Consider the following 24,747-nt stretch of genomic DNA (forward strand, 5'->3'; position numbering starts at 1 on the left):
GATGTACAGATACAGAAGGCATATCAGCCATTTCCAAATCTTGAAACTAAAAATGAAAATTGGTTTTTGGTTTTGTTGTTTGTTGTTTTTGTTTGTTTGGTTGGTTTTTTAAAAGATTTTGTTTATTTATTTGACAGAGAGACACAGCGAGAGAGGGAACACAGCAGGGAGAGTAGGAGAGGGAGAAGCAGGTTTCCCGTGGAGCAGGAGGGATCCCAATGCGGGGCCGGATCCCAGGACCCTGGGATCATGACCTGAGGCAGACGCTTAATGACTGAGCCACCCAGGCGCATCTGAAAATTGGTTTTTAAAGTTGATCTTAAGGGGCACCTGAGTGGCTCGTGAGTAGCTGAGCTAGAATCAGAACCTGGCTCGTCTTCTCCCAAACTCCATGCTTTTAATCCCTAAACAACACTGCTTCCCTCACAGGACTGCTGTGAAGGTTTAAATAGATCATGTATATAAAACTGCGCTGGGGATGCCTGAGTGGCTCAGTTGGTTAAGCATCTGCCTTCAGCTTAGGTCATGATCCTAGGGTCCTAGGATCAAGCCCCACATCGGGGTCCTTTCTCTGCAAGGAGCCTGCTTCTCCCTTTCCCTCTGCTGCTCCTCATTGCTTGTGCTCTCTGTCTGTGTCAAGTAAATAAATAAAATCTTTATAAAAAATTAATAAAAATAAAGTTGATCTTAAAATCAGAGTAAAGACTTTATTCAAGGATTAGGTGATAGAGGAGTACGTCTCTATGAAAACTTTCTAGGAATATGGACTCTTTCCAAATGTTTTTCTCTTAAGTGCAGTCTCTTAGAGTAGCTAGCTTACTGCTGGATGGTGAAGGCATCCAGTCTGCCTTTTGCCAAGAGTGTGATTTGAGAAGTTCTCAGAAGGCCGCCTTGTTCAGAAATCATTTTTCCTCTCTAAAGTTGTAGGTCATGGCGATGATGATCAGGCATTCTTACTTTATGTGTGAAACATAATCTATATTGAATAATAGACAGTATAGGGGTACCTGGGTGGCTCAGCGGGTTAAGCCTCTGCCTTCAGCTCAGGTCATGATCCCAGGGTCCTGGGATCAAGCCCCGCATCGGGCTCTCTACTCAGCTGGGAGCCTGCTTCCCCCTCTCTCTCTGCCTGCCTCTCTGCCTTCTTGTGATCTCTCTCTGTTAAATAAATAAATAAAATCTTTAAAATAAATAAATAAATAAAATGATTTAAAAAAATAATAGACCATATAGCCATAAGCAGGAGTTCTCTTTATTGGTGCAGAAGTGTATTCTAAATATATTCATTAGGTTGCACTTGTACATGTTTATATTTGTGTCATCCCTGTCTCTTCAGTTTGAACTGAATGAAATAGCTCTTTACAGTTTTACAGAACAGTTTTGTTTTTTTTTAAGATTTTATTTATTTATTTGCCAGAGAGAGCATGGGTGCACAAGCAGGGAGAGCTGCAGCCAGAGGGAGAAGCAAGGAGCCCGATGGTGGGACTCTGTCCCAGGGCCCTGGGATCATGACCTGAGCCGAAGGAGACGCTTAACCCCCTGAGCCACTCAGGCATCCCCAGCACAGTTTTATATACATGATCTATTTAAACCTTCACAGCAGTCCTGTGAGGGAAGCAGTGTTGTTTAGGGATTAAGAGCATGGAGTTTGGGAGAAGACGAGCCAGGTTCTGACTCCAGCCCAGCTGCTCACGAGCTGTGCGACTTCAGGCATGTCACCTGCTTTCTCTGAGCTTCACTTTCCTTATTTTTTTTCAAAGATTTTTTTATTTATTTGAGAGAGAGAGAGAATGAAAGAGAGAACATGAGAGGGGAGAAGTCAGAGGGAGAAACAGACTCCCTGCCGAGCGGGGAGCCCGATGTAGGACTCGATTACCCGGGACTTCAGGATCATGACCTGAGCCGAAGGCTGTTGCTAACCAACTGAGCTACCCAGGCGCCCCTTCATTTTCCTTACTGGTAAAATTAAGGAAACAATAGCTTCCATACAGGATTTTTGTAAGAACGAAATGCAATAATGTGTGTAATGTGCTTGGCACAGTGCCCGGCATATGACACAGTTGCAGTATTCAGTAGTTAATATTTACAAGAAAAACGGGCTCACAGAGATTAGTCTTTGTGTAAGAGCAGTCAGCTAATAAGTGGCAGAACCTGAACCAGATCCAGGTCTTCTGGGTCCTGGACAGTGTAATTATCAGTTTAGGTTTTAAAGACACAGAGTCATTGTGTACAAAATCTTAAATTTGATTTAAGATTAAAAATCCTGTTAAGTGCTGAGAACATAAGATGAATAGGTACTTTGATAAATGTTTGGATATAATAAAGACCAATGCATTCCTGACCTCCAGTTTTTTTAATCTTCTGAGAGGGAGAGAGAGAGATGGGAAACATGTCCTTCTTAATGAGGAATCCCCTTCTCTCAGGAGGCCAGGTAAGAAATGAGTCCTGAGCACTTTGGAGGGATGTAGGACAGAAGGTTTGCATGGATAGATGAGGAGGGGGCAAAACCTCCTGGGAGAGAAGTTGAGAGCTTAACATAACAGGTGGCTCTTTGTTTGGATTTTAGAGATGAAATTTGCCATAGAAGAGGAGGATAACTTGATGATGAGAAAAGTATTTTAGCCTTGTGAAAGTCATGTAGTCGGACAGTTCTCATGGGAGTCTTTTCCATTGCACTAGAATGACCATTACAATAAAAACAGATAGAATGTTCATTAAACAGGTGTTAAAATCTTAATGTATTGATGTTGTCATAGTAACCTGAGTATTTTTGGGGTCAATTTTCCAGGCCATCCTTTGTTACCAGATTTCTTCTTAGATGAACACCCAGATACAATTATCAAGAAAGTGGAATCACATGGTAAGATGTAGACCATATTTTATGTAGGAAAATAAAGATGCTAACTATGTATTTCTTTCAGAATATAAAATTGGACATTTCTGCCTTATGCTTTTAAAACATTTTGTGATTCAAACTAGACAAGTAGTATGTGGGCTTAATTAATTCAGGCAAGGAAGGTTGTCTTTTCCTTCTCCCAGTAAGAAGTTCTTAACATATTCTTTTCAATTTGATTTTTTTAAAAACTCTAAAAAGAAAACAAACCCTTTTTAAGGTTTTATTTCTTTTCCTTGGCACTGTCTTTAGGTATTTCATGTTGATGTATTATTTCATTTTGAGGAAAAATGTGTCACATCAAAGTACACCTAACACCATTCTCAGAGTTTGTGCTGTTTGAGTACTTCAGGGGAGAAATTAACTTCAGAGGAGCTTTTGGTTTTACTTTATTTTGTTTTTATAATTGGTCCAGAGTTTAGTCTTTGTGTTTGACGTTATGCCACTAGCTTACTGAAAGATGTCAGAAGAAACATTCTTTTTTTTTTTTTTTTTTTTTTTTTTTTTTTTTTTAAAGATTTTATTTATTTATTTGACAGAGAGAGAGATCACAAGTTGGCAGAGAGGCAGGCAGAGAGAGAGGGGGAAGCAGGCTCCCTGCTGAGCAGAGAGCCCGATGTGGGGCTCGATCCCAGGACCCTGGGACCATGACCGGAGCCGAAGGCAGAGGCTTAACCCACTGAGCCACCCAGGCGCCCCCAGAAGAAACATTCTTTAATAAATACCATTGAGAAGAATCTTTCATGGTTTATTAACAAGAATAGTTGTGTTTCTCCTGGACCCTTACTTTATTTTTATCTTCTAGACACTGCAAATCTCCTAAGCGATCACAGATTCTTTACATGGCTGCTAGAAAACTTAAGAACAGATTTCCTCTATACCTTCTTACAGATTTATAGAACCTTACACTGCAGTGTTTTTAGCACCAACCTTTTTTCTGGCTTACTCTTTTCTATATTTTTTCTTTGTCCAAATTTTTTAGATATTTAAGAAATTACTTAATAAAAATGGCAGCTTTCTTTTATATCATAAAAAACTTGAAAAATACCAGCTTATCAAAGTCTGAAAGAGTCTAGTCTTCAGGTTAGGCAAGAGCAAAATCCTGATTTTTCTCATCACTTTAACATTGGATCTGAGCTCATTGAAATTCCAAATTTAAATGAACAAGAGCCACTTATTGATCATGTATATTCATTTTGTTTTTCAAAAAATATTTATTGGGCACTACTGTGTTTCAAATACTGTGTTAAGTCCTTTGCATTCATTGTCCCATTTAACACTCATGAGCCTACAAGGCAAGTATTATTATCTTCATTTTAGATCTGAGATCATGCAGGTGGCAGAACCAGGATTTAAATTCATAGTTCTCTGATTGCAAAGCCTGTAACCTTAACCAGTAGATTTAAATTCCTTGTCTAACTCTTTAATATGTAAAGTCCTTTTAAATTAGCGTATTTCCCCCCCCAGTAATCTAATTTATTAGCTATGAGGAATTGCCATCTCATGGACTAAGTGTGTAGTTGCTATGATCTCTCCCTTGGGTCATAATGACATAGGGAACAGAATCATAATCAGAAGGTTGTTTCATGACTGTGGAATCAGAACAAGAGAGGTTAGATAAGTAAAATGTAAGATAGATGTTTTTTAGCATCAGATTTCAGTAGGAGTGATTTTGCCTGTGGGATCAGAGTATGTCAAGTGAGTTGACTGCAGTCCAGACATCCATCTCCACACGAGGGATGCTCTCATCCTTGAGGTTGCAGTACTCCCATTCCTTATGCTAAAGCTTCTCTTCACCATATGATACTGGAGAGAGCATTTGCTGCCGTGGCTCTCTTTTCCCTCTTACTCGTTCATGCAATTCTATTCAATATTTCCTGTAGATATATTAATGTATTGATATAGGTAATGGTCCAGTATATCTGGCCTGGGACCTAACATCTCTTTCAGGTGATTATTTAGTCCATAGGCACATCTGCTATATGTTGACTTCACACTTTCTCTCTGAGGTCCGTGTATAATCCCTCATTTCTCAAGTGAGAACAGCTCACCTTTCTATTTGCTAATTCTGTTTGTACCTTCTCTGGTTATTTGTGCTGTGTATATTTGTTTTATATAATGTGTTTGTAACTATGAAGTGTAAACTATGCACATAATTTTTAATTTGTTTTTTTTCTCATATTAAAAATATTACTGTCATTTCTTCATTGATTTCCCCTCCTCCTGCCACCCTAGTGCAACACAGAGTCTTGTTTGTTGGTTCAGTTTATTTTTGTTTTTGTTTTACTTTAGTTTTAATTTTAATTGCTTCTGTTCCTCTTTTCCAGTTGTTCTGGATTCTCCCCAGAAACACTTATTCTTTGCCTGGCTGTCTTTTTACTTTACCCTGTAGTTATCACCATCTTTTAATATTTCTATCTTACTGTTCTTTCCTTCTGCATTCTGGGAGACCTTTTCAAGGTTGAACTCTGTATTACTGCTAAGACTTTTGACAGGGTGCTTGGCTGGCTCGGTCGGTAGACCGCGTGACTCTTGATTCTTGGGGTCATGAATTGAAGCCCTATGCTGGGCTTGGAGCCTACATTACAAAAAGACTTGGGACACTTTCATCTTTTCGTATGGCCATACTTGAAATAATGTTTATTTTAATTTTGGTGTTGTACTTTTTGTTTCTCATGTTCCTTATTTCCTTTTTCATTTTAATCTGTTGTCTTTTCATCCTGGCCAGTTATATATGACTCTGTGCCCCTGTTTCATAGTTTTCATGTGGAGGAATCCTTGTGGGATTAATAATCCTAGTAAATAGTAAAAGTAATTAGTAGTAAATAACAGTAAATAAGGATAGTAAATTATTTTTAGAGATAGATTCTTTTTTCTTCAGGATAATTTTCTTTTACCTTGTCGTACATTGTTTTTCATAGGCATCAGGTTATTTTTTCCCCCTGTTAATTCATCTTCATATTAGGAGTGATCGCTGGAGCTAGTGGAGCCCGGTGACAGAGATGCATAGATTGCTTTTGGCTCCACTCCCTGTCCAGCTGGTGGAATTCCTTTCTCAAAGCTGTAGCTTCTCTTGTGGTACCTGTTAGGCCTGTAGCTAGTGCCAGTGTGCAAGACTGACATGGGACCTTCTTTTACTTCCTACTGTCCCCTGCGTTCCCTGCTCCCAGGGTTCTTCCTCTCCCCACTTTCACCAGTAATGCTTTGAGGCATTACTTTTCAGGATGAACCACTACCAAGGCTCCCTCTACTGTCTGCTCTTCCGATATTTGGGAACTACAAGCTTTGAAATTGGATTTGAAAGATGGAGGCATTTTTAAAAGATGGCATTACATAATAGAGGGACAGATCCTAATCTTCTAGCTGGCACAAGCCCAGAGTCTGGTCCCGTGTTTTAAAAATGTAGAAACCTGTCTTCCTTGTTTAGGTGAGCAGAGCTATCCTTTCTCTGAGATCTTCCATGAAGCAAAGTATAGGCAGTCCTGTGTTCTTAAGCTGACTCTGTCTACCTTAGAGTTACTGAACATTTCTTCCTAGGTTCTGACAGTAGATTCTGAGTCTAGGTGATGTTTAGTGTCTTGTTCACATGTTTATACTTAAGTTGTGAAGTTAGGAGAATCTGTTACGGGGCTGCTAGCCATGGATCTTTTTTTTTTTTTTTTTTTTTTTTTTTTGGTTACTGAAATGCTCTTTCTCATTGTAGTCTATTGATTGTACCTTTCCACTACACTACTGATTTCTTTTTTGTCTCCTGAAGTTTTATTCTCTTGTGCAGAGTCATCACACCATGTCTAAATATTCCAGGTGATAAATTATGCAATTTATGTAAAAAACTTTACACTAAAGTTTTTGCTATGGTCTCCTTGGTACCACAGGCTTCTAGGGGCCGCTTCCCTGATCTAGGTGATGGTGACACAGTATATTCATTTATTGATAACTTTTTAAAAATGTATTGAAGTACAGTTGATGCAGCATATTACGTTAGTTTCAGGTGTATGACATAGTGATTGGACATCTCTTTACGTTATGCTGAGCTCACCACAAGTGTAGCTACCGTGTGTCACCATACAGCATTATTACAGTACCATTGACTATATCCCCTATGTTGTACCTTTTATCCCTGTGACTTACTCATTCCATAACTGAGAAGCCTTACCTCTCACTCCTTTTTACCCTTTCTACCCATCCCCCAGTTCTTCTGATAACTTTTTGAGTTGTATACTTATGGTCATTATTCATACCCGTTGTCCACAAAAAGCCAGTTCCTCTTGCAATTTTATCAGACTGGGGGCTCCTCCCACTTATGAAGAGGAAGGTGAAATTATCAGCCTCACAAAAGCTCTCCCTGCCCCTGGCCCTGGCAGGAGCCTAGAAACAGAAGACCAGGGGAGTGGAAATTACAGTATTTTTAAACTTGTATCAACTTAACCCAATGGCCTTAACCATTCAGTATATAATGTGCCAGGGGATCTGTAGTCCATAAGACAATTCCAATAGCATGAAGCTGTCCCTCAAAATACCAACTTCTGTTCCTTTATTCATTCTCCAGTAATCACTTGTGAGTAGTTTGGCAGTTGCCCCCAGAAACAAGTGAGAACAATTCATTAATTAAATTAACTCCAAGGTCAATCTGTGCTCTAGGCTAAAATTGAACTCTCCATCTGTTTCCCAACTCAAATCATACTCAGCCATATTGACCAATATAACTCACCAAAGATTATTAAATGAAATCTAATGGACAGTATAAAGATCCTCCATTGTACAACAGAAGCAATATAAAAGTATCACAAATTTGCTGGCTATAAATTACCTTTCACTATGATGATTCCAGAGACAAAAACGACAATAAAATCCTTCTCTTCTTACAAGTTAAAATCCAAACAGATATTAAAGATGAAATCCTCAAGACCCAGTGGAGCAAAGAAGATACACACTTTTTAAAAAAACTTGTAGTCAGTTTGTCATTATTTTTAAATTCATTACAGACAGTGCACCCCTTTACTGCCTAAACCCAGGGAAAATAACCCCAACTACCTTGTCCTGCGCATAGTCCCGATGGGAGGAAGTAGGTTCAATCCAGGGATGAAGGAACTAAGTTTAATTCAGAGGTAAAGTTATTAGAAGTTCCCTTGGCTGTTGATTCAAGCTACAGTCTCCCAACAATTCAGTCCATTGATTTACATGGTTGATGTTCTGATCTCTAGTGTCTTCTTTTCTCATTTGGTTTTAGAACTCAGAGGGGGTGATAAAGGAGTGATTAATTATTACTCCTAAAAATGTCTTTAGGTCTGTTTAAAAACAAACCAAAAAAGCCACTATAGTTTAGTAGTGGTTTGGGTTTTTTTTTTTTTTAACTTAATCTGAGAGTCAGCCTTTTACTTGGAGAGTATAAACCATTTACATTTATAATCATGACTGATCTGTTTGGATATTATTCCATCGGTTTGACTTCTGCTTTTTGATGTCACCAGATGCATTTAAAATCATTTTTGTCAAACAAGTCTAATTGGTGGCAAGTCTTTTCTGCTAATTCATTAATTCTCTGTGTGGCCTTATATTGCATAGGCTTTCAAACCATTTATATCAATAATATTTTACAGGTGCTCTTCCGGAATTGAAAGAAGAGAAGCCAGCCACCACCAAACCACGTTCTGGAGCTGTGGCAGAAACATTTAGAATTGTTAAGGACTTCCTCAGTGATGACGTTGTTAAAGCCACTCAAGCAATTTATCTGTTTGAACTCTCAGGTAAGGATAATATCTGGGAATGTGGTGCTTTTGTGAAATAAAGTAGAATATTTCTCTTGGAAGAAAATCAGGCTCCAGTGGCAATCACCTTGATAGTTGTCTATATCCAAAACCCTTAACCCTAGAATGTAGACATTAAAGAATAGTAAATACTGATTTGTATTTTAAGTTAAGATCAGTGCATATGGACACATGTAAAATAAAATCTCATTACATAGACTTCCAGTATTAAATAAATTTTGGCTTATGTATTTGAGAGAAAATCCTAATTAGGTGGGCATATGGATCATGACATGAGGTTTAATACAGTAATGTATCATCAGCCACGACACCTGGCCATCTTTATCTTTGAAATTATCCAAGTCAGTCTGCATGTAGTCAGCGTTCTTAAACTTATCAGTGATTTTCTTCTGAACATGGTATTAACACATATTAATGATAGTTTTAAGAACTAGCTACCTCAGTCCCATTGAGTGCAGCTTTGACATTATCAGTTCTTTTATCCTTTGTCTCCTCGGTTTCCTCTCTTCCTTTGCTCTCCTTAGAGCCCATGGTCCATTGCTTTAATCACTCTCTTGCCTGTATCCTACATTGCCTGTCCTTTTTGTGCTTATGTCATCACCTGTCAAAAGCCTAGTCCTGGATGAATCACACTGGCTGGCCCACAGTTGCATTCAGGCTGCTCAGTGCTCCTGGGGAAATGGAAAAAACCATCACACTACCCCGTGGATCTGTACTAGTAGAAATTCTCATCACCCTCCCTCAACTGGGCTCTAAGTGGCACCTCAGAATACTGTATTTCTGTGGTTGGCTTACTGCCTCATTTTCCACAGTGACTGTTTTAAAACTTCTCAGTATTCCACAAACCTCCCATCTTTCTCCCTTTACCACTTCCCTGTCAGTTTCAGCAGATAACCCCACCTCCTCTTTCACAGAGATAATACAAACTTGCAGGCAAAGTGCTTCAGCTTCCTGTCATCTGATATCAAATCAGTTGTTATGAGCATCATTCTTTCTTCCTTCCCAGTAGAACAGAGCTCAGCTCTAGATTTAAGCATCTCAAGCTTTAATGTTGATACTGATCATCTGGGACCCTGCTAAAATGCAGGCTGATTCGCCATGTCTCAGGTAGGGTCTGAATTTTGCATTTCTGGCAGGACTATAGTCCACAGATCGCACTTTGAGTAGGAAAGTTGTAGGTCCCATTTCCTCTGGCCTCATCAGGGATTTTGTGCTGTTAATTATGCCTTCTCACCTGTGTATCCTGCAGCCTACTTTCCGATGATAACTTAACGTCCTCAAAGTCTGTTCCATCTTTAAAACAAACAGAACGCCCCTAATCCCACTTCTTACCCCTACCATTCCTCTCCCTTTTAGAGCCAAACTTCATTTCATCTAGAGTTCACTCTACTCTAGTATCATATTTCTCCATTCTGCTGAATATGCTGTCACCAAGGTCCTCAGTGACCTCTATATCATCAGTGGGCCTTTGTCATTTTTACCTTGTCACCACTCTACAGCATTTGAAGCTGTTGACCGTTCCTGCCTTCTGGAAGGGCTCCCGTCCTTGTCTTCCCTGACAGCAGCTCTCCTTGCTTTCCTCTTCTATCTGTTATCATCTTTGTCAGTTACAGACTTGCCCTAGGAAACCTTAATCATTCACATGGCTTCAGTTGACCATAGGAAATGATTACTTGGGTTTCTGTATTTCTAGCCTAGTCAGACTTCATTTGACATTTTCACTTTGTTGGCGCAGAGATGCCTCAATCTGAAAATGTCTAAAACAGCTCACCATTCCCAACACCTGGCTCGGACACTGCCTATTCAATCTGCTCTTCCTCAGTAGTCCCCTCTCAGTACAAAATACATCCACACTTACCCAGTTTCCTGAGCCAAAAACTAGCAAATCATTTCTTATGCACTCTGCATACCTTTTCCTCATCCTGTTCATTTACTGGTTTTGTGTTTCTTCTTTGAAGTTCTCTCTCAAATATGCCCACTTCTCCCTATTCCCACTGCCACAGTCCTGATCCAGGCACACATCCTCAAGTTCTCAAACTACCCTAACAACCATCCTAACTTGCCTTTTGCATCCTCTTTATCCCTCAACAATATATTCTCCACCCTGATATTAAGGTGATTGATTTAACTTATGTCATTCTCCTTCCATGGCATATCCCTTACGATACTGACTTTATCGTAAGGGGTATGCCATGGAAGGAGTACTTTCACTTGGCCCACTACCCCTGCCTCTGGACTGCTTCATGAGCTCATCTCATGCCACACTTCATTCTCTTTCTACCTTCAGTCCTCCTACACTCTTTTCAGTTCCTTATCTGCCTAATTCTCACCTGACTTTCCAGTCTCACCTTCCATGGGGCTTGCCTGGCTTTGCTTTGTCTTGTGTAAGAACCATGTTACTGCAGGGTCTTCAGCGCCTAGCCCCATGCCTGGCACGGAAATACTTAATAAGTATTTACTGAATTTGATAGTGGCCTGAGGGTTTTAACCAGGAAAATGTATGTAAAATTATTCTAACTCTAGCAGTTATTAAGTTTAAGAAGAACAAGGCTTCTTCGGCATTGTTTTCTATATCTCTGTATTTTGTGCAGGTGAAGATGGTGGAACATGGTTTCTTGATCTTAAAAGCAAAGGTGGGAATGTCGGATATGGAGAGCCCCCTGAACAGGCAGATGTGGTGATGAGTATGTCTACTGATGATTTTGTAAAAATGTTTTCAGGTGAGTTTTTAATTTTATTAACTTACGGATTGTTCAGAGAAAATTTAGTTCTAACTTTTTTCCTTTCCATATAATCAAGACTTGTGTTCATAGCCATAGAATCTTAGCGGCTGTTGATGTTAAAGAGCACATAGTCTTCAGAAGGTGGGTCTTACTGTTTGGTAAGTTCTTACTGTTCAGCCAACAAGTGGAAAGTCGAAGTCAGAATTTCCTTTTTGCATGACTGAGAAGCCCATAAGATAATCTTGGGAATAGAGAGGTGATTCAAAAGGACTCCTAGGTGGACTTTATTTCTACTGGTTGGACTAAGACATAGCCCTTCCAATAACACTTGGGACATAGGAGGTGCTGTACTCAGCTGTACCTCATTTACTGAGAGTAAGGTCCTGCTTTGATCATGCCATGACTGTAACAGGAAACAGAGGCCCTCTCTCGTGGCCCCATTGATCCTGCTTTCCATGGAATCCCTAAGCAAGAGGACCTTTTGGGTAGTCTTCTATTCTGCCCATGTACCTCTAACTGTGCCAGAGAATTTTAAGGATAATTTTTTCTATTTTCTACTCTCTCTCTCTCTCTCTTTTTTTTTTTTAAGATTTTATTTATTTATTTGACAGAAATCACAAGTAGGCAGAGAGGCAGGCAGAAGGGGGTGGGGGAAGCAGGCTCCCTGCTGAGCAGAGAGCCAGATGCGGGGCTTGATCCCAGGACTCTGGGATCATGTCCTGAGCCGAAGGCAGAGGCTTAACCCACTGAGCCCACCCCTTCTATTTTCTACTCTTAGGATACTACTCCAAATGGTAATTATCACATGTATTTAGAAACAACACTTCAAACTAAAGCATTATAACATTCTAACCAAAAAAATTCACTTAATGATCTATAAATGTGATTCATTCTTTGCTCTGTTTTAATCTTTATAAATTCCCGAAGATCAGTGTGTACTCTGTGCCCTGTAAATCTTGCTTTCCAAGATCACAGTGTGTACTCTGTGCCCTGTAGATCTTGCTTTCCAATTCCTTTTTTTTTTTAAGATTGATTTATTTGAGAGAGAGAGCATACGAGCAGGGAGATGGGGCAGAGGGAGAAGCAGACTCCCTGCTGAGCAGGGTGCCGGATGCACTACTCAATCCCAGAACCCCAGAATCATGACCCAAGCTGACGGCAGCTACCCTACCCACTGAGCCCCCAGGCACTCACTGCTTTCCAGTTCTAATCCAGGATGCTAATGGCCTATATACCATCTGAGACAATGTGTGTATGTTACTAATCATTGAGGTCCCTTCAACTTTTCCTTTTATTTATTTTTAAAGATTTATTTATTTTAGAGTGCAAGAATGGGGGTAGGAGCAGAGGGAGAGAATCTTCCAGCAGACTCCCCACTGAGTGCACAGCTCAGTGCAGAACTTAGTTTCGCAACCCATGAGATCATGACTTAAGCTGAAACCAAGAGTCAGACACTTAACTGACTAAGCCCCCCAGGTGCCCCAACTTTTTTTTTTTTTTTTACAGTAATGCTAAATAACTCATGGTACAAAATCAGAAAATACACTTAAGAAAAAAGCAAAACAAAGGGGCACCTGGGTGGCTCAGTGGTTTAAAGCCTCTGCCTTCGGCTCAGGTCATGATCCCAGGGTCCTGGGATCAAGCCCTGCATTGGGCTCTCTGCTCAGCAGGGAGCCTGCTTCCCTTCCTCCCTCTCTACCTGCTTGTGATCTTTGTCTGTCAAATAAATAATAAAATCTTTTAAAAAAAACACACAAAATATAGTTCTTTTTTTTTTTTTTTAAGATTTATTTATTTATTTTAGAGAGAGCATGTGAGCAGGGGGAGGGGCACAGGGAGAGAGAATCTCAAGCACAGTCTCTGCTGAGTATGGAGCCCAACACAGGCTGGATCCCAGGACCATGAGATCATGACCTGAGCCGAAGGCAGAGGCTTTAAACCACTGAGCCACCCAGGTGCCCCTTTGTTTTGCTTTTTTCTTAAGTGTATTTTCTGATTTTGTACCTGAGCTGAGATTAAGAGTCAGCCACCTACCCGACTGAGCCACCCAAGCACCCCTAAGCAAAATAAAGATACTTCTTTATCTCACTACTGAGAAGTCAGCCATTAGTTGATTTTGGTTCAGAGTCATACATACTTTTGTGAATATATATAAATATACACAAGTGCTTTTAAAAACAGGAATATAGCATTGTCACTGTTTGGTGATCTTTTTCACACACATTATAACATCTTTCAATGTTAATAACGATCTCTTCAGTCATTTTCAGTAGTGCCTTTAGTGTTTCAGTATTCCAACAACTATGTCCTCATAAAACTTAAAGTGCTTTGGACATACGAGATGCTCAGTAAATGTTGGCAAATTTATATTTTATAAACAAGTAATATTTTGAACATAAAGATCATTTAAAATAAAAATTGTCAATTTCTAAACTAAAATAACAATAATTACAGCTAATATGCATTGTATGGTTACTATGAGTTAAGCAATATTCCAAGCAATGCTTTGAGATAAAATATTTTCTCTATTTTATAAAAATGAAGACTGAGGCACCAGTGGATTAAATAATAAACTCAAGATCACACAGTGAAGAAATGCTGAAGTAAAAATTTGAATCTAAGCTTTTAGGCTCATGCTCTTTTAATCATGATGCTACTCTGCCCTCCAAAGGTGAAAAAGTCAAACGACTTATTAAATTTACATTTTATTTATGTAACATCAACCTATAATAATGGGTTTTCCAGGGGCACCTGGGTGGCTCAGGGGGTTAAGCCTCTGCCTTCGGCTCAGGTCATGATCTCAGGGTCCTTGGGATTTAGTCCCGCATTGGGCTCTCTGCTTAACAGGGAGCCTGCTTCCTCCTCTCTCTCTCTCTGCCTGCCTCTCTGCCTACTTGTGATCTCTCTCTGTCAAAAAAATAAATAAAATCTTAAAAAACAAAAAATAATGGGTTTTCCATTTATATCGGTCTGTGAATGTGCTTCTGGGTTGACTGTGGGAAGTCAGATAAATGAGTAACTTAAAAAAAAATATTTGAACAAGATTTCTTTTTTTTTTTTTTAAAGATTTTATTTACTTATTTGACAGACAGATCACAAATAGGCAGAGAAGCAGGCAGAGAGGCAGGCAGAGAGGGAGGAGGAAGCAGGCTCCTGCCGAACAGAGAGCCCCATGCGCCGGGCTCAATCCCAGGATCCTGGGATCATGACCTGAGCCAAAGGCAGAGGCTTAACCCACTGAGCCACCCAGGCGCCCCTCTTAAAAGGTTTCTTATATCAACAGTGAATTTAATTCTGCTTCTTGCGTCCTTTTGTTCCTACTCTTCATCCCATCTGCTCTCCTTTGAAGGGGCACAGTTTAGACCTTACATCCTAGTATGGTTTCTCTTTTAAGAAACCACAGCCAGGGGCACCTGGGTGGCTCAGTGGGTTAAAGCCTCTGCCTTTGGCTCAGGTCATGATCCCAGGGTACTGGAATTGAGCCCCACATCAGGCTCTCTGCTCAGCAGAGAGCTTCCCCCTCTCTCTCTGCCTGCCTCTCTGTCTACTTGTGATCTCTGTCTTTCAAATAAATAAATAAAATCTTAAAAAAAAAAAAAAAAGCCTAGCCATTTCTGACCTAATTTATATAGTGGATACTTTATAAATGAAGAAGCTTCAAGCAGCTAGTGCTCATCTAATCAAAATCTCCTTTTGGCCAGTAGAGGCCACTGTAGGGTAAAACATTACCATAGAAAGGAAACTGTAGGAGATTACCTGTTTAATATATAGAGAGGAGATATTATATATAGGATATTGTGCTTACTAGCTATTTTTAAAGTTATTTTTAAAACAGTTTTATTGAGGTGTAATTTACATGTCATTACCCAGTATAGATTTATAGAGTTGTACAGCCATCACCTATAATCTAGTTTGAGAAATTTCTGTCACCCCAGAAAATTCTTCCATGTCTCTTTGTAATCATTCCCCATTTTTACCTTCAGCTAGCCAAACACTGATTTGCTTTCTGTCTCTTGTAGATTTCTGGGTAATTGATATAAATTAAATACACAGTGTATAGTCGTTTGTATCTGTCTTCACTTACCATAAGGCTTTTGAGATTCATCCATTTATGTTGTAGCATGTATCAGTAATTCATTTCCTTTTTATTGCTGAATAGTATTCTACTGTGTGGATATTCTACATATTACTTATCCACTCACCAGATGGTGGACATTTGGATTATTTTAGGTTTTCAGCTATTATGAATAATGCTGCTCTGAGTATGGTCATGCATGTATTTGGGTGGTTGTATATTCTCATTTCTCTTAGATAGATTCCTAAGAGTGGAATTGGTGGGTCATATGGTAAGTTGATAACTTTTTTGAGAAACTACCAAACCATTTGCTAAAATGGCTGTACTGATTTTACCTTCTCATTTGTAATATGTGAAGGCTCCCATTTCTCCAAATTCTCACCAAAACTTATTAGTGTTTGTTTGTTTGTTTGTTTGAACAGCTTTATTGAGGTATACTTGACAAAAGCCATATATATTTAAGGTATAAAACAAAATGATTTGATACATGTGTATATATACGTTCTTAAATTACTATAGTCAAGCTAATTAACACATTTGTCATCCCACATAATTACCTTTTTTATGTTTGTAGTGAGAACATTTTAAGATTTACTCTTAGCAAATTTCAAATATGCAATATAGTATTATTAACTGTAGTCACCATGCTGTGCATTAGATCCCCAGGAATTATTCATCTTATAGCTGAAAGTTTGTACCCTTTGACTAACATCTCCCCATTTCTCTCACTCCCAACTCTGGCAACCACCATTTTACTTTCCGTTTCTGGATTCCACTGTAAGTGAGATCGCATATACTTGTCTTTCTGGGTCTAGGTTCATCCATGTTGTCACAAATGGCAGTGTCTTTGGTATTATAGCCATTCCAGTGAGTGTGTGGTGGTATCTCATTGTGATTTTAATTTGTATTTCCTTAATGTTGAGCAGCTTTTAATGTGCTTAATAGCTATTTACATTGATGAACTGTTCAAAACTTGCTCATCTTTAAATTGACTTGGCTTTTTTTATTAAATTGCAAGATTCCTTATAAATTCTAGATGCATGTGATTTGCAAATATCTTCTCTGTCTGTGACTTATCTTTTCATTTTCTTTTTTTTTTTTTCTTAAAGATTTTATTTATTTATTTGACAGATGGAGATCACAAGTAGGCAGAGAGGCAGGCAGAGAGAGGGGGGAGGGAAGCAGGCTCCCTGCTGAGCAGAGAGCCCGACATGTGGGGCTCTGTGGGGCTCCATCCCAGGACCCTGAGATCATGACCTGAGCCAAAGGCAGAGGCTTTAACCCACTGAGCCACCCAGGAGCCCCTCTTTTCATTTTCTTAATGATGTCTTTTGAGTTATGAAAGTTTTTTAGATTTGATAAAGTCTAATCCATCTGGTTCATGCTTTTTCCCCTAAGTATTTTATTCATGCTATTGTGAATGGAATTATTATCTTTAACTTTATTTTTGAATTATCTGTTCCTAGTATACATAAATACAGTTAATTTTTGTGTATTGATTTTGTGTCCTGCGAAAAAACAGCGAAGCTATTTGGACCTGGGATTTTTTGTGGGAACATTTTTAATTACTAATTCAGTTTATTGTTATATGTAACAGTCGCTTTTATTTTTTTAACAGCTTTATTGAGGAATAATTCACTTATCATACAATTCATCCACTTAAAGTGTACAGTTAAGTAGTTCTTAGCATATTCACAGATATTTGCAGTCGGCACCACAGTTGCTTTTAGAACGTTTTCATCACCTCAGAAAGAAACCGTTTACCCATTAGCTGTTGACCCCATATCCCCTGTCAACCTGCCTTCAGCTCTAAGCAACCACTGATCTACTTTTTGTCTCATAATTTCCCTTTTCTAGACTTTATATGGACAGAATAGTATAATATGTGATTTTTTTTGTGACTAGCTTCTTTCAGCATGTTTTTTCTTTTAGTATGTGTTCAACTTTCACTTTTTTTTAAAAAAAGATTTTATTGGAGAGAAAGAGTGCATGGAGGGTGGGGCAGAGGGAGAGGGAGAAGCAGGCTCCCCAATGAGCAGGGAGCCTGATGTGGGGCTCAATCCCAGGAGCCTGGGATCATAACCTGAGCCGAAACCAGACCCTTAACCAACTGAGCCACCCAGGCACCCCCAAATTTCATTTTTGATGTAGAATGTATTGATACTTATTTTTTTCTTTTTTTCAAAAATGGAGATTGAATTCATATAACATATGATTAACCATTTTAAAGTATATACTCTTCAGTGGTATTTAATTTAGTGCATGCACAGTCCTGTGCAAACACCACTTGTTTATTTCAAAACTTACTCATCGCCCCCAGAAGAACATGCCATAGCATGTAAGTAACACTCTTCATTCTGGCCTCCCCCATCCCCTGGCAACAAGTCATACGTTTTCCCTCTTTCTCTCTATGGATTTGCCTATTCTAGATAGTTCATATAAATGGAATCATACAAAATAAAACCTTTGTGTGTGGCACCTTTCATTTAGCATAATGTTTTCAAGGTTCATCTAAGTTATAGCATGTATCAGTACTTCATTGATTTTTATGACTGAATAATATTCCACCATAGAAATATGCCATAATTAGTTTATCCTTTCACCTGTTAGCAGACATTTGGGTTATTTCCACTCTTTGGCTGTTATGAGTAATGCTGCTGTAAACATTTGTGTCCAAGTTTCTGAGTGGACTTAGGTTTTCATTTCTCTTGTATTGCTGGGTCATGTGGTAAATCTATGTTTAACTCTTTGAAGAGCTGCTAAACTTTTCCACAGCAGCTCTGCCTTGACATTCCTACCAGCAGTGTGTGAGGTTTCTGTTTCTTTGTGTTCTTGCCCTTCCCAGCACTCCTTATTTTTGTTTTCGTTTTGCTAGCCATCCTAGTGGGTGTGAAGTGATACCGCATGTGTCTTTGATTTGCATTTTCCTAATGACTAATGATGTGTTCAGCATTTTCTCATGTGCTTATTGGTTACATGTACATCATCCTTGAAGAAACGTCTCTTTGGGTCCTTTGCACATTTTAACTGGGTTGTCTTTTTTTTTTTTACTGAGTTTTAAGAATTCTTTATAGCTCAGATATGAAGAGGATATCCTTTATGAAGTGTATTATTTGCAGATATGGTCTCTCAGTTTTTTGGGTTATCTTTTCACTTTTTTGATGATATAGTTTGAAACACAAAAGTTTTGTATTTTGATGGTCCAGTTTGTGTTTTTTTTTTCTTCTGCTGCTTGTGCTTCCATTGTCGTATCTAAGAATCTTCATGAAACCTGTTTTAAAGATTTGTGATTTACTCTTAAAAAAAAAAGATTTATTTATTTATTTATTTGACAGAGAGAGAAAGAGACAGCGAGAGAGGGAGCACGAGCAGGAAGAGGGGGAGAGGGAGAAACAGGCTCTTCACTGAGCAGGGAGCCCGATGTAGGGCTCGATCCTAGGACCCCGGGATCATGACCTGAGCTGAAGGCAGACACTCAATGACTGAGCCACCCAGAACCACAAGGGTTTTTTGTTTTTTGGGTTTTTTTTAGAGAGAGAGGTTGGGGGGCAGAGGGAGAGGAAGAGAGAGAGTCTTTTTTTAAAGATATTATTTATTGGGGCGCCTGGGTGGCTCAGTGGGTTAAAGCCTCTGCCTTCGGCTCAGGTCATGATTCCAGGGTCCTGGGATCGAGCCCTGCGTCGGGCTCTCTGCTCAGCAGGGAACCTGCTTCCTCCTCTCTCTCTGCCTGCCTCTCTGCCTACTTGTGATCTCTGTCTCTGTCAAATAAATAAATAAAATCTTTAAAGATATTATTTATTTATTTGAGAGAGAGCACAAGTGGGAAGGGAGGGACAGAGGGAGAAGCCAACTCCCCACTGAGCAGGGAGCTGGAGCCAGAGGTGATGCTGGATCCCAGGATCCAAGGTCATGACGAAAGCAGATGCTTAACTGACTGAGCCACCCAGGTGCCCCAAGAGAGAATCTTAAGCAGACTCCATGTCCAGTGCAGAGTTGGTTAAGCGTCCAACTCTTGATTTAGGCTCAGGTTGTGATCTCAGGGTCATGGGATCGAGCCCCACATTGGGCTTCATACCCAGCACAGGGTCTGCTGGAGATTCTTTCCTTCTCCTTTATCCTCTGCCCCTTCCCCTGCTCACATGTGTGCATTCTCTTTCTCTCTGTCAAATAAATAACATCTTAAAAAAAAGAAAAAAGGAATCTGAAACACCTGGCTTTGAAATCCAGTGTGTCGTATATAAGCTGTGTGACACTGGGCAAGTCAGAATCTTCTCTGAGCCTCAGTTTCCTCATTATTCGCACTGTGTGCCTGACCCTGTACTAGCACTGGAATAAGTGTAGCAAATACAGACTCCTCCCTCCATGGAGCTTCTATTCCTTTTATGTTGTTAATAACTACAGTTCTGCTGTAATGCTCCCGTTTTACATCCTGGCATTTCTGTGCTAACACATACTTTTGTTGCCCATATACTATGTTTTTAATGATAACTTCTTAAGAATATTATATGCATTTATACCTTTTGATTTTTTTAAACTCTAAACCTGAAATGTTAAAAGTTTAATAAACTGTGTAATAGATTGGAAAATTAACTAAAATAGTATTTGTTTACTACAGTTCATCTGAGGGCTGTGTATCCTTTAATGTGCTGCAACTGGTGTATACATGTTGCATCTTCATCTTTTTGGTATAATCTTTGCTGATTGTTTTTACATTATCTCTCATATTATAAGTTATTGTTAACATCTAAGTCTAGGAATTGGGATTCCCAAGATACTGATAAAAAAAATTCTGGAATAGAAATTTGTACACTTCAGAGGATTCTAGAACTCAAGAAGGTTCTTTTTGTAAGGCATGTTCTTGAAGTGGCATCTCCCTAAGGGCACTAATGGTTGCTTTTCCTTCTCTCATTTTCTCATTTTAGGGAAACTAAAACCAACAATGGCATTCATGTCAGGAAAATTGAAGATTAAAGGAAACATGTCCCTCGCAATCAGATTGGAGAAGCTAATGAATCAGATGAATGCCAGGCTGTGAAGCAAAAGGAAAAAAAAAAATGTCAGTCACTAAGTTCAAAAAGTAAAAGGAATCAACAGTTAAAATCTGTTTTCTTCCCTTTCATATTATAAGGATATGCAAGTTTGTTCTGGAAAAAATAGAATTTCTGTATCTATAAGAATTGAAATTGTAATTAAAACAGCTAGTTAAACAAACCTAAACTTCATTAAGTGGAATTCTAAGACAGCCTGCCTATTGAATTTTTTGAGTTTTGCCCTCTGAGAGCTAGATTTCATTCATTGTGGGGAAGGTATGGTGAACAATTAATCAGGTTCAAACAGTAAAATTAGCTCTTTTCAGCACATCTTCCCATAGAAAAGGAGGCTAATCTGTTTTAAATTTTTCAGTTTGGGATTGTATGCTAATGAAATCTTAACGATATTTTAGATTTTTATATACTTGTTTTAAGGAAGATCTTCTATAATGTATTTTCACAGAAATCACATAAACTACCTTAATAAATACTATTTGTGAAGACTAATGAAACAAAAACTTTTTCATTCTAACTAGCTTTCCAGGTATAAGTTACCTATTATTAATATAATTCTGCTAATGTAATTCAGCATGTATCTTCTTGCTAAATATATAAAAAGCCTTAAAATAAAATACTTTCTCTCCAGAAGTATGCACTTGGTCACAGTGTTTTAAAAAGAGAACATCAGAATAGATGGTTGTTGAGCGCTGAATTGTCAACCTACCAGACTCGTTTGTTGAAATACACACACACACACACACACACACACACACACACACACACGTGTCCCCCCATGTACCTCAGACTTTCTGTATTTGGAGATAAGGTCTCGAAAGAAGTGATTAAGTTAGAATGAGGTGGGCTGTAATCCAGTCTGACTGGGGTCCTTCAAAGAAGAGGAGGTTTGGAGATAAAAGACCAGGGATGCACACACAAAGGAATGACCATGTGAGGACTGGTGGGAAGACAGTCATCTGTAAAGCAAGGACAGAGGCCTCAGAAGAAACCACATCTACCAAGACTCCTGTTCTCTAGAACTGGAAGTTGTCTGTTGGTTTAGCCACCCAGTCTGTGGTATGCTGTTTTGGCAGCCCCAGCAAACTCATACAATGGTTTGTTTTTCTTTCTTTCTTTCTTTTTTTAAAACTAAGGTTTAAAAAAAGTCCTTTCCTTTCACTTTAATCAGTTAAAAATACTTGCTCGGTGTAATTCTTTTACTTCTCATCTTTCATTCTCTAATATTACTGTGCTTAATTCTGACATTTCCTAGAATCGTAATGTTAGAAGCATTTAATGTCTATTTTACAAATGAGGAAACAGGATCAGAGAATGGGAAAAGACGAGCCCAAGGCCAAAATTAACAAAATCCCTATCCAACAAAAATCTCCTAGGACATTAGCCTTGAATAGAACCTGAAGACTTTACTTCCCCATCCAGAAGCCCAGATGGATTGCCTTTGGGGTGACAGCCTCACAATTCCCTTTGCATGTGCCAGTCATTCCTAGCTATCTGAAGATTGTGGTCACGAGTTGCCAGCAGGCTTGTATTCCACTGAAGTTTATCAAAGGCTTCTTCCTTTGCATTCTCCAAACAATCACAAAGCTTTGGGAAAATGAGAATATTGGGAGACAGGAATTCTGGGTGCTAGTCACTAAAACATGAAGTCGCTTACTAAGAGGCTTTGGGATATTGGGGAAAAATATTTTTGTAGGGCCCTGGTTTTCACATCTGTAACTGAAGGAGTTGGATTAGGTCATCTGCAGCCCCTTTGCGGTCATTATTGCTAAGAAGTACCAAACAGGTTTAGAGTAGCCTATCAGAAATAAAGGTAGCCACACCTAGATTCCTGAAGCCTCTCTTGCAACATTCCCCAGATACCTTAATGAATTCATGTGTTCCCTTTCCATGGATCTTGCCCATTAACTGCACTGAAGTAGAACCACCCAGAAGTTTTGAATGGCCATTTTGTGAGTCGTCCAGCAGCCAGTTGAGCCCTATTTCTGAAATTAAATGGTGTGGAGGGAAATCAAGCCCATGAGTCTTGTTAGTGATTGAGTGAAAGTATTATGTATGTATATATGTATTTATTTATTTTTTATTTTCTTTAAGATTTTATTTATTTGACAGAGATAACAAGTAGGTGGAGAGGCAGGCAGAGAGAGAGGGGGAAGGAGGCTCCCCACTGAGCAGAGAGCCCGCTGCAGGGCTTGATCCCATGACCCCGAGATCATGACCTGAGCCGAAGGCAGAGGCTTAACCCACTGAGCCACCCAGGCGCCCCTATTTATTTATTTTTAAAGATTTTATTTATTTGACAGAGCACAAGTAGGCAGAGTGGCAGGGAGAGGGAGAAACAGGCTCTCCGCCGAGCAGGGAATCTGATGTGGGACTCGATTCTAGGACCCTGGGATCATGACCCGAGCCAGAGGCAGCCACTTGACAATTGAGCCACCCAGGTGCCCCGAGTGAAATTATTTAGACGTTATTTTTAAAATGGTTTGTTGCTAGTAATCCTATATTTCACCAAATCCCCTTATATACTGCCTCATAAATAAGCCTCTTAAGTAGAAGAAAAAAGTCTGTTCCCTCTACCTTTAAGTTTTCAGCTGGGGTGTCCTATAAAGTAGATTAGCAAATGACAGCTTAACAAGAAGAAATTGAAGTTTACTAACATGTGCATTACAAATATACATGGGAGTATTCAGACATGAGTATCTCCAAGGTTTGTTTGGTTAGAACTTGAGCTTATATATCATCTCAACAAAAGAACAATACATTTTTAGAGAAATAATACAAAAGAAAAGAACTTTGAGTTTCTTAAAGTGGCAAATTGTGCCAAGGAAAATATATGGTAGTAAGTTGAGTTTTATAATAAACTGCCAAACTGTCTTCCAAAGTGGCTGTGCCATTTTGCATCCCCCCCAGCAATGACGTTGTGTTCCTGTTGCTTCACATCCTCTTTAGTATCTGGTATTGTCAGTGGTGTGAATTTTGGCCATTCTAACAGGTGTGTCGTGGTATCTCCTTTCAGTTTGCAATGTTGAATATCTTTTTTCATATGCTTACTTGCCTCTGTATCTTCTTTAGTAAGGTGTCTGTTAAGCTTTTTGGCCCAGTTTTAAATTAAGTTGTTTTCTTACTGTTGCATTTTAAGAGTACTTTGTGTATTTTGGAAAACACTCCTTTATCGTAGGTCTTCAGCGAATATTTTCTCCCAGACTGGGACTTGTTTTCTTTCCTTTTCTTTTTTTTAAAATATTTTATTTATTTATTTGAGAGAGAGACAGTGAGAGAGAGTATGAGCGAGGAGAAGGTCAGAGAGAGAAGCAGACTACCCATGATGCTGGGAGCCTAATCCGGGACTCAATCCCGGCACTACGGGATCATGACCTGAGCTGAAGGCAGTCGCTTAACCAACTGAGCCACCCAGGCGCCCTGGGACTTGTTTTCTTATTCTCTTGACATTGCCTTTTGCAGAGCAGAAGTTTTTCATTTAAAAAAAATTTTTTTTAAAGTTTATTTATTTTAAGTAATCTCTACTCAGTATGGGGCTCGAACTCACAACCGCAACCGAGATCAAGAGTTACATGCTCATCTGACTAAGCCAGCCAGGCGCCCCGAAGTTTTTCATTTTAATGAAGTCCAGCTTAGCAATCAATTCTTCAAGGATTTTACCTTTGATGTCATATCTAAAAACTCATTGCCATACCCGAGACCATCTAGGTTTTCTCTTGTCATTTTCTAGGAATTTCATAGTTTCGCATTTTACATTTAGATCTGTGATCCATTTTGAGTCAATTTTTGTGAAAGGAGTATATTTGTTCAGATTCATTTTTTAAAAAATTTTTTTGGCATGTGGATATCCAGTCCCACCACCATTTGTTGAAAAAAAACACTGTCTTCTCCTTTGTCAAAGATCAGTTGACTGTACTTATATGGATCGATATCTGGGTTCTCTGTTCTGTTCCACTGATCTATTTGTTTATTCCTTCACCAATACCACACTGCTTGGTGACTGCAGCTATATGGTAAGCTACTGTAAGTTTGTATCAGTCCTCCACCTTTGTTCTTTTCCTTCAATACTGAGTTGGCTGTTCTGGGTCTTTTCCTCTCCATGTAAGCTTTAGAATCAGGGTCACCTGGCTGGCTCAGTTGGTGAGGCATGCGACTCTTGATCTTAGGGTTGTGAATTCAAGCCCCACACTGGATGTAGAGCTTACTTAAAATGAAAAATAAAAAGAAAACAAAAGTACAAGTA

General features: G+C 39.1%; 1 protein-coding gene across 1 annotated transcript in view; it reads left to right on the forward strand.

Moving 5' to 3' along the window:
* The window catches only part of HSDL2 (hydroxysteroid dehydrogenase like 2), a 52,647-nt gene extending 31,510 nt beyond the window's left edge, over positions 1–21,137 (forward strand). The window contains exons 8-11 of the mRNA XM_080819892.1: positions 2,789–2,860; positions 8,494–8,640; positions 11,253–11,381; positions 20,382–21,137. Of these exons, the coding sequence (XP_080676018.1) occupies positions 2,789–2,860; positions 8,494–8,640; positions 11,253–11,381; positions 20,382–20,494 (461 nt within the window). The 3' untranslated portion in view covers positions 20,495–21,137. The remainder of the gene's footprint in view (positions 1–2,788; positions 2,861–8,493; positions 8,641–11,252; positions 11,382–20,381) is intronic.
* The last annotated feature ends 3,610 nt before the right edge of the window (positions 21,138–24,747 follow it).

Source organism: Martes martes (assembly GCF_963455335.1).
Source record: "Martes martes genome assembly, chromosome: 12".
Lineage (NCBI taxonomy): Eukaryota > Metazoa > Chordata > Mammalia > Carnivora > Mustelidae > Martes > Martes martes.